The sequence below is a fragment of the Chelon labrosus genome (genome assembly GCF_963514085.1).
Source record: "Chelon labrosus genome assembly, chromosome: 12".
NCBI lineage: Eukaryota > Metazoa > Chordata > Actinopteri > Mugiliformes > Mugilidae > Chelon > Chelon labrosus.
Window position 1 is genome coordinate 28,763,007 of NC_140345.1, and position 10,056 is coordinate 28,773,062.

The window sequence follows — 10,056 nt, forward strand, 5'->3', positions numbered from 1 at the left end:
GACCAGACCAGGCACCCCCACCCCATAGCAATGACACTCCTTGATGGCAGCAGCCATCCCCAGCAGGATGCAGCCTGACACAGACACACACACAAAAACACTTTAGGAACAACTAAAAAAAAAACATGAAGAACAGCACAAGGTGTTGACCTGGCCTCCAGATTCACTAGATCCCAAACTGATCAAGTATCTGTGGGATGATCCACAGAGGCCCCTCCCCTCAAAGGCCCCCCACTAACAACAGGACACCCTCAGAAGGCCCATGTCCATTCTCTGACACAATATTAGGAAGGTGGTCATAATGTTATGCCATGATGTTTTATATCATCACACAGAAAGAAAGGTTATTAAATACAGACGATGAAGACCTCTGAGCTGTTTTAAAGGAGTCTCTACAGTTGTCTTAAATTAAATCTCCTTTCTAAAGTGTTCCATAATGAATCAGGTTTTCTTAAATAATAATTAATAAACATGGATGAAGTAACGGAGCTTTTCATTTTCTGTTGCTTCATGAAGGTCTGTGCAGGTTGAGCTGAAATCATTTCTTAATTATAGCTCTGTTTGGTTGAACGTCCCAGTTAGTGAGCTGCTGGGTTGAAACTGGAGCAGATGTGTTGTTCTTGTATTTGAGTTGACCTGCTTCTCTTCTTGACATGAACTGGGTGAGAAGAGAACAACACGCTCGGCTCGGCTCGGCTCGGCTCGAGACCCAGAAGCTCATGTGTTCACATCCAGGCTGCTGTTGCTCAGATGACCAGTGAGCGGCGCTGTCTGCTCTCTGCTCCCTGCTTCCTCTCCACCTCCATCCAGGTGTGGTTAATTTGGCTGCAGGTAAAGAGAGAGAGACCCTGTCCGCTCACAACCAGCCTCCGAGTGTGAAGATTAAAGTTCAGATGGACCTCAGACTCCTGGACATGTTTGATCTCATGTTCTTCCTCCTGGTGCCGCTGCTGTCGGCTCTGAATCAAACAGCCCCCCCGCTGATGAGAAGAGCTCCCCGGAAGGAAACGCCGACCCGGCCGCCCTCCTACCTCCGCCTCCCCGTGTTCGTGGACTCCAAGCAGCCGCTGGTGGAGAAGGAGCGTTTCTCTCCGGCCAGAGGCACCGGACAGGAGCCGTTACCCGAGGCCGTCCGGGGAGTCCTGTTCCCGGTCCAACCCGACCCCGCTCCGCCCAGCGAGTCTGCTGATTCGGTGAAGACCTGGTGCAAGGTGACCCGGATGCGGGTGCAGGTGGAGAGGAGCATTCTGGGTGCAGGTGACCCTCTGTCCCGGCTCAGACTGGGGACATGCGCCGCCAGTAAATCCACCGGGGACCACGTCCACTTTGACTATGACCTGGACAGGTGTGGAACCAAACGCGAGGTGAGCTTCTCTTTAGTCTTCAGAGTCTAGACAGGAGGAGTCTGACTTTAACCCTCTAGCGCCACCAGCAGGCCACAGGTTTAACTTTAGATCCTGTGATATATCCAAAAAATATAGCTCGGAGGGTTTATTAGATTAAAACGGACTCGTCCAGGTCCAGGTGTATCAGGTGATTATCAGACTCTAGTCATGTGACCTTCAGGTGATAGAAACCTAAACCCCCACCAGACATTTAGAGCTGAACACTTGGAGGAAACATCTTCTACAAACACAGCAAGCCCAGTTGTTAGTTTCAGCTTGTTCTATAATTTACACCATGACCTTCATCCATCTTGTTTTTATTAAACCTTTTTGCAGGTACACTGAGGTGAGGGTTAGGTTTGTGAGTCTAGGGAATGCAATACGTCAAAAGTCCTAAACTAAACACTTAAAATCAATTTCAGGCCCATGCTAACATGCTAACATGCTAACAACACTGTAGCTGTGTCATTGTGGCTGCTGTGTTAGCGTTTAGCTCATGCTCAGTCTGATCTGATGTTTTGCAGGTGGCTGATCACATGGTGACCTACTCCAACGCGCTTCACTACGACCCACCACGGCTGCAAGCGCCCATCAGACGGGCGGTGCCCTTCACCCTCCCCGTCTCATGTCGCTTCCACAGGTGAGAGACACACCTGCCTACCTGCTCCAGGTTCTCCACGACAGGAACCCAGTGTTAACAGCGTGGTTCTGTCCAGGTACCAGTACTCCTACAAGGTCGGCTACACGCCCAAGGTGCAGATGCGAGAGATGTACAAACAAATGACCAAAAGAGGAAAGTTCATTCTGACGCCACGAAATGGTACACACCGATCAGCCACAACATTATGACCACTGACAGGAGAAGTCAATAACATTTAAACCATCTTGTGACAGTTCAGTGTTCTGCTGGGAAACTTCTGGACCTGGCATTCATTGGTGTGGATGTTACTTAGACATGTAGCACCCACCCAGACCAGACCAGGCACCCCCACCCCATAGCATGATCCACAGAGGCCCCTCCCCTCAAAGACCCCCCCACTAACATCACAGGACACCCTCAGAAGGCCCATGTCCATTCTCTGATGAAGGTGGTCATAATGTTATGGCTGCTATAACCTATACTCTCATGGTGTTTAAATGACTCTGCAGCCTGACTCCTCTCTTCTGTTTTTTTTCAGCTCAGTGGAAGAGGCTCTCCCCATCGGATCAGTACGTCCTGGGACAGCCCATGAACTTCGAGGCCGAGGCTCTGCCCATGCCCCCCGACCAGAGACTGTACGTCCTCTCGTGCTACGCCACGGCCGAGCTGTCCCACACCTCCACGCCTCAGTTCCCCGTCGTCACAAACCTCGGGTAAAGCAAACAGCTGAGGGTTTTATTTTAGTGTGTCGGGGGCTCATCTCCTCTCTCTCCGTCCCGTGTAGGTGTATGGTTGAGAGCAAAGCGGGACGCTCCAGGTTCGTCCCCTACAGGAACAATGTGGTGAGGTTCTCCGTGGACGCCTTCGTGTTCATGGGGATGGCGGGCCAGGTGAGACCAGGGTGACTGGAGGCTCTGGGGTCCAGTCCTCAGACGCTGACCGGTCTCTGTCCCGTTGCAGCTCTTCATGCACTGCAGCATGTCCGTGTCCAGCTCCATCCCGACGCCGACCACCAAGTCCTGCAACTACAACCCCGACACGGGACGGTACGTTCTCCACCAGAGGACAGTTTACCAGAGAGGGGGAGGTTCTGAGGTTCTGAGGTTTTGAAGTTTTGAATTTCTTCTTTTCTGTTTGGCTCAGATGGATGGAGCTGTACGGGCTGGACTCCGTGTGCTCCTGCTGTGACTCCAGCTGTAGCTCTGCTGCATCCACAGGTAACTCACCTCCTCCTCCTCCTTGTCCTCCTCCTTCTCCTCCTCCTCCTTGTCCATCATCGTCCAAAATAAAACACATCTCATCATTAAAGGAGTCTTCCTTCTTCTTCCTCCTCCTATTTTTTGTCTTTGCTTCCTCTATTTCCTCCTCCTTCCCTTCCCTCTTCTTCTCCTCCTGATATATCCAACTCCTCCTCCTCCTCTTCATTCTTATCTTTCCTCCTCCTCCTCACTGAACTTCTACAGAGGTTGATGTTGTGTCTGGTCGCCATGGTAACGGCTCATCTTCTGATCCCTCTCATTGATCAGCTGATCAGGACGATGGATAAGTATTCTCCGTGTAAACGTTTAAAATGATTTTAAAAGCATAACATAAATAATATTCTATTCTATTTACAGTGACAAAAATAATCAGCAGCCGCCCGTGGATGGTGGAGCCGAGAGGGAAACCAACCCCCACCCTGAAGAGGAAGAAGGCCTCTGCCACCACCACCACCTCCACCACCACCACCACCGCCATCATCACCTCTGCCACCACCACAACAACAACAACAACAACAACAACAACTCCACAACCTGAGGAGACTGAGTGGACGACTGAATCTACAGCTGTGGCTCTGATGGGTCAGATGGAGAAAACATGGAAGGAGGAGGAGGAAGGTGAGGAGGAGGAGGAGGTGGTGAGGGGCTCTGCTGTTGTTGAGGAGGAGGAGGAGGAGGAGGAGGAGGAGGAGGAGGAGGTCTCAGTACCTCGAACAGTATTTGAAGAAATCTTTGGTTTGGATTAATAAAGCTGGCACATGTTCACTCCGGGTGGATTCGTTTTACTTGAGGTTTTAAGAACGTTGTAACGTGCAACAGAGAATCTAGAGGCATGAAATAAATATATGAAATTAAAGCTTATTTGCAGAAAGTTGGACAATAAATCAATAAGAAGCACAGTTAAAATGTGATATGGGTTCATTAGTGACCAGTAACCTTTACAGTAACCTAATAATGAACAGACAGATCCAACTTTAGATCTAAACTCTGGCACTCTTTATTTATTAAACAGTCTGTTAATGATAGTATTCACAGGAGTCCATTGGTTTTTAGCTACAGCCGTTATTTATTAGCTTTATGTGATGTGTATATGTTTATTGCTACATGACAATCATTCTGTACAATTTCACTTTTACAAAATGTCAGGTCTTTGATAACTGCAATTTTTTTTAAAATTTTTTTTTTTTTGGGTTTCGACCTGCGACGTGAGCAGAGCCGTTATCAAACACTTTACAACAACAGGCGCCATCACACCAGGCAGCACTTATATTAGAAGAGCAACAGAACGAGAACTGTTAATACAGTATGTAATCGATATATTCAGGAAACTCGTGTACAAAGAGTTCAAAAGCAGAGTTCATTCACCCCACGTTTGGTCCTATTTTACATATTTTTTTTTTGTGAGAAGAAAGAAAAGTGACAAAGACAACATCGTAATGCCTTCACAAAACGGACCGTAGCGTCATATCGCCTTCGTTTCAGACAAGGGGTTCAGCTCAGGTGCAGTGGACGCAGCGTGCCCGTGATTTGCCGCCGGCACACTTGGGTTCCTCTCCTGTCTTGTTCCCGCTCAGGTGTGAAATGCATCGTCCCTCAGTAGTACGAGCTCAGGTGGGAGTGAGTGGCTGGGTGTCTGGTCATGGCTGACCCGGGGTAGATGGGGCTGCTGGGCGAGTTCCAGTACGTCGACGGAGGGAAAAAGTTGCCGGGGGAGACGGGCATGGGCGCGGGGTGGCCACTCATGAAGTTCATTTTGGGCTGGTGGCTGTGGTAGGTCGGGACGTACGACATATCGGGCGGGGCGCCGTACTTCATGCCACCGTCGGCGGAGTGATTCTGGTGCGCCTGCGAGATGCCCTGGAAGTCAAATTTGTAGGCGTAGCGCTTGCCGTGCACCTTGGTCATGATGTTCTTGTCGTAGTAGTAGCGCAGGGCGCGACTCAGCTTGTCGTAGTTCATGTTGGGCTTGCTCTTGCGCTCGCCCCAGCGCTTGGCCACCTCGTCCGGGTCGGTCATCTTGAACTCGCCGTTGGTGCCCTCCCAGGTGATGATGCCAGCGTTGTTGCTGTCGGACAGGAGCTCCAGCAGGAACTGCCACAGCTGGATCTGCCCTGAGCCTGGGGGCACAAATGAAAGACGTTAAGGAGGACGGAGGACTCGGGATGGCGGCAGAAAAATAAAATGTTTGGAGTGGAAGGCTAAACTCTTATATGACACCTTTTAAAGCAGGGGTGTATTTCAGGGGCCACATAGAGCCCAGTTAGATCTTAAGGAGCCCGGAGCATCAACACAACAGCACAGTAACCTGTATAGTAATAATGTTTTACGTAGGAAGGTCAAGACTCCAGCAGCACTTGAAGCAAATGGAAATCGTGTACATGCACATGGACATAAAAGCCAATGGGCCATGGCTTGGTCATGTGGTCATCAGGCCATCCAATCACAGCCTTGACCTTCCTACAGCTTCTTTTCCTCCTCCATGCACCTTGGTACCAGAAATACAACTTATTCATAAAGAAGAATAAGAGTATTTTAGCTCCGGGTGTTGTGTTCTGATTAAAACAGTCCAATAAGGACAAGCAGTGACTTTTATTGAAGGTCATTTCTTTGCTAATTCATTGTTTGACACCCCCGCCTTAAAGGATGTAATCATCTGTAAGAACATCAAGCCACTGGACCAAGAAGCCTTGAACTCTTTTTTTCTGTGTTTTTAATCTGCTGTGGCTGTGCTGCATGCTGAACACTGACAGGACTCGTATCTAACACTTCTTTCCCACCAAATGTGACCTTTTCACTGTGTGGCTTGGAGGAAGGGACAGACATCGGGGCAGAAACCTACCCACAGGCCTGTGAGCGCTGGGGTCAGGGAGCTTGTATGGACTTTGTTTGCCCGTTCGGTTCTTGGGTGAGCCTCCTTCTGTGAGGAAACAGCAGGGCAAACAGTCATTTTGGTGAGAGGGAAGCCAGATTTCGTCTCGGCGTAAGCGTTGATGCAATGCTGCTGACACAACAGGTGTTACTTGACGTTTACTCCAGTTTGGAAAGTAAGTGTGTGCGTGTGCCTGCCCTCGATTGCTTTTCTTTCACGTTGCCAAAGCAGACAGTGTAAAGGCCTCATTTGTGTCGTCCTTGTCTTTTTATCTGGTGGCGGTTTAGACTCTTACCTGGATTAGCTAGTCGACTGCTAATGGGCCCTAATGTCTGATAGGGGTCTGCAAAGAAGAAAAGACACATTACTCAACATAACTCTCACATTAAGAAAGGGAATGCCAGTGGGCCAAGTTTTTAAATCAAAAGAAAACGTCCCTGATCCAACGGGAATTGAGCAAATATGAGAAAAACATCAAACAGTATGTTGTTATTGTGCACGACAGGTCGACACGCGATGCTCCACATCTGTCCAGACTTAAACGTCTACATTTATCTAAATACTTTTGATCAGAGGAGGAATCCTAATGACTTTGGATCTCCTCTCACGTCTCCTTTAGATATTTGTGTTTGAGTGAAATAATCCCACCGTTTCTGGGTTGGCTCGTTCTCGCTAGGATGAACTGGTAAGCGTTAGCACGCTAGCATGCTAATCCATAGACTGTATATAAAGATGGACAATACGTCACCAAAAGTAGAGCTTAACTACTTCAGAATTAGAGGCTGTTATTTTGTGTTAGAGATGTGATTTGGTACTTTGTGGTACGGAGGTCGTGCCTCACGGGGGGGAGAAAGCTTAACCTCAAATTCTTCTCAGATATGAGTCAGGTAACTCAATCTGGATTTCATTATGAGGCGTGGTTCAACCGATTAAAAATAAAAAATAAAACTCTGGATCAACTGGATCATCCTCCAGCCAATCAGGGACATTTAAACTAATTACACTCCACAGTGCTCAGGTGACTACTGTTACTCTCTGACTTCCAGGCTGGAGGACACGTTTAACTTCAGATAGCACAGCTTCTACAAACATGACAGTCACAGATGTTCGCCGTCTGCACTGACTGTATGTAAAGATGCATAAACACTCTGTAATGTGACCCATAATTGTTCTGAAGACAGGTTTTGAAGCTCAGTGTGGTGTCTCCGGCTGTCGCAATCTTGGCAGCACCTGACTCCAGCTAATTCAAAAATAGCCACAACCTTAGTTCAGCATAACTTTAAGCCTCGTTATAATTCAACCCTTCTCCTCATACAGTTTAGCTTTAGAAATTAGCTTTGGAGACCTAAACTGCTTTTGTACCAGGCAGTAAACATGTTTGTTTCTGTTGTGGAGTTCCTAACGTGGAGCTCTATGGGTATTGACTCAGTGTTGGCGCCTCTAGTGGGCGCTAGAGGAACTGCAGCTGTTGTCACAGCCGTGTCTTCAGCCCTGGAGGTTGCTGCTTGGCTCTATCATTTATTTTTCTAGCTATCCTGCTAGGCCTCATACTCAATCAAGTCCATTTCTGACAAATCTTGGCCTCTTGTCTGTTGAGCATTTTACAGACTCGTGGTTTCGTTTTGTTGTGAGTCTTTTGGAAACATGGAGATACTGACTGAAACTTAAATGAGAGCTCTTCTGTTTGGTCCAATCCTGGACTGTTTTCGTACCTTGAACATGTCTTGGTGCAGGCTCTGTAACTCTTGTGCTGTGTTGGTGCTCCATGGAAGAACCTGTAAATCCAGAGATGTGTGAACTTGTGTACATATCTATGCAAAACCAGCGGTTCATGTTCATGGTTGCTGTACATCGTGGTCGGTTTCAGTCGCCATACCTTTGGGCACCGCAGTCATGGTGTTTGTCGGCCAGCTGTTCCTACGGCTGATCTCATCAAAACCGCTCTCTGCACAGAAAACAAGGACGAGAGCAGACGGTGGAAAAGCGTGAGACGTCTTTGAAGTGGACAGTGAGACAGGTCAGCCACAGCAGGAAGGAAGTCACCGGACTGAGACAAAGACGATAAGACGTTGGAGGTCTGAAGATGACCCATCGGCTTCTTGGGTGAGCGTTCTTTTGTTCGGGCCACCCCTACAGCTGCGCCACTGTTAGTTGTGTCCCAGGAGCAGGACCCATACCCCCCTATTTCCTATGTCGGTGCAGCTGTTTCCTGTCTGAAACTGGCTGTTGAGTTTTGGACTCATCAGAGTTTTGTCAACGGGGCCTAATGTTGTGCCAAAGGAACCTTTTTAGACTTTTGAAACTGTGTGTTATGGCTCCGAAACCCCACATGGTATATTTAAATCCCTAAATCATTCAAGTAGTTCTTTTGTGACCCTGAACTTTTTGATTCACGCCCAGAAACACCCAGGCTGTGTGACTAACAGGAAAACGTGTCACTTAAACACGAAGCTCTGAAAGAAAAGTGATTCTTTGAGGAAATATTTCTTTAGTGCATGTGAATTGTACTGAGTGAAAAACATAAGATCATCTGGAAAGTTACTTGTTTACTTTTACAGTATAGTACACGGTACATCAGGTAAAATAGTCCTGGATTCAGAATCATACAGACGTTAAAGCAATGCAGCTAAAAGTACTTGGCGCGGCAAAAGTAAAATTACTTACGCTTCAGAAAATACAAGTGACTATACAGTGGTGCTTAAAAGTATTTGTAGCTCTTAGGATTTTCTACATTTCTGCATAAAATACTCAAAATATCAGTGGATTTTCACACAAGTCCCAAAAGTAGACAAAGAGAACCCAATCAAACACATGAAACTGAAATATTATACTTGTGTATTGTGTTTATGCAGGGAAATGAGTCAATATTACATATCAGAGAGGAGCTCTTCTAGGATTCAATCAGAGTCCATGTGTTCAGAAGTATTTCCATCAATGTAATGAGACTCAGGTGTGGTTCAGGTCCTGGTTTAGTTTCAATAAATCAGGGATTTGTCTCAGTCTGATCTTCACAACACATGTTTGTGGACAAAGGAGCTTTCTGAGGAGCTCAGAGAAAGAGTTGTTGTTGCTCATCAGGCTGGAAAAGGTTCCAGAACCATCTCTAAAGAGTTTGGAACCCACAAATAATCCACAGTCAGACAGATTGAAGACGACTGTTCCCCTCCACAGCAGTGGTCCACCAACAAAGATCACTCCATAATAGTCTGAGAGGTCCCAAAGGAACCCAGGGGAACTTCTAAGCAGCTAAAGGCCTCTCTCTCATTGGCTGATGTTAATGTTGATGAATCCACTGAACAACCATGGTGTGATGGACAAAGACACTGCTCTCCAAGAAGAACATTTCTAAACATCATGTGGACAAGACAGAAGACTATTGGGACAATGTTTAGTGGACAGATGAGACCAAAGTAGAATAGTTTGGTTTAAATGAGATGAACCAACACTGCATCATTCCAGCATCAGAACCTCATCCCTCCATCAAACATGGGGGTGCTAATGTCCTGGTTTGGGCCTGTTCTGCTGCATCTGGACCAGGACGGCTTGTCCTCATTGATGGACCAATGAATTCTGAATTCTACCAGTGAACTCTAAAAGAAAATGTCAGGACATCTGTCCATGAGCTGAATGTGAAGAGAAACTGGGTCATGCAGCAAGACAATGAGAACCAAGAACACAAGTGGTTCTACAAAAGAACGGTTAAAGAAGAACAAGATGAATGTTTAGGAACGGCCAAGTCAAAGTCCTGACCTTAATCCAATAGAAATGTTGTGGAAGGACCTGAAGCAAGCAGTTGATGTGAGGAAACCCACCAACATCTCAGAACTGAAGTGGTTCTGTTCTGAGGAATGGGCTAATATTCCTCCAAGCTGCTGTAGACCACTGATCAGCAGTTACCAGAAA

At 47.2% G+C, this 10,056-nt stretch overlaps 2 protein-coding genes across 6 annotated transcripts in view; one reads left to right on the forward strand and one right to left on the reverse strand.

Moving 5' to 3' along the window:
• The first annotated feature begins 160 nt into the window (after nt 1–160).
• Nucleotides 161–4,043, forward strand: zp3d.2 (zona pellucida glycoprotein 3d tandem duplicate 2). 2 transcript variants are annotated; one of them, XM_084556242.1, is made up of 8 exons: nt 161–1,364; nt 1,910–2,025; nt 2,102–2,205; nt 2,564–2,738; nt 2,810–2,915; nt 2,986–3,071; nt 3,169–3,242; nt 3,642–4,043. In XM_084556242.1, exons 1-8 carry the CDS (start codon nt 894–896, stop codon nt 4,028–4,030), a joined length of 1,521 nt encoding a protein of 506 aa, XP_084412368.1. In that variant the 5' UTR covers nt 161–893; the 3' UTR covers nt 4,031–4,043. The 2 variants fall into 2 exon arrangements, with proteins under 2 accessions (XP_084412368.1, XP_084412369.1); XM_084556243.1 differs by having other exon boundaries at nt 3,489–3,768.
• A 146-nt stretch (nt 4,044–4,189) lies between these two features.
• The window catches only part of fli1rs (Fli-1 proto-oncogene, ETS transcription factor-related sequence), a 17,440-nt gene continuing 11,573 nt past the window's right edge, over nt 4,190–10,056 (reverse strand). For 3 of the 4 annotated variants that reach the window (XM_084556245.1, XM_084556244.1, XM_084556246.1), the window contains exons 6-10: nt 8,030–8,098; nt 7,866–7,928; nt 6,449–6,496; nt 6,124–6,201; nt 4,190–5,401 (exon numbers count right to left, since the gene is read on the reverse strand). In XM_084556245.1, the coding sequence (XP_084412371.1) occupies nt 4,878–5,401; nt 6,124–6,201; nt 6,449–6,496; nt 7,866–7,928; nt 8,030–8,098 (782 nt within the window). In that variant the 3' untranslated portion in view covers nt 4,190–4,877. The remainder of the gene's footprint in view (nt 5,402–6,123; nt 6,202–6,448; nt 6,497–7,865; nt 7,929–8,029; nt 8,099–10,056) is intronic. The other variant, XM_084556247.1, reaches the window with a different exon arrangement.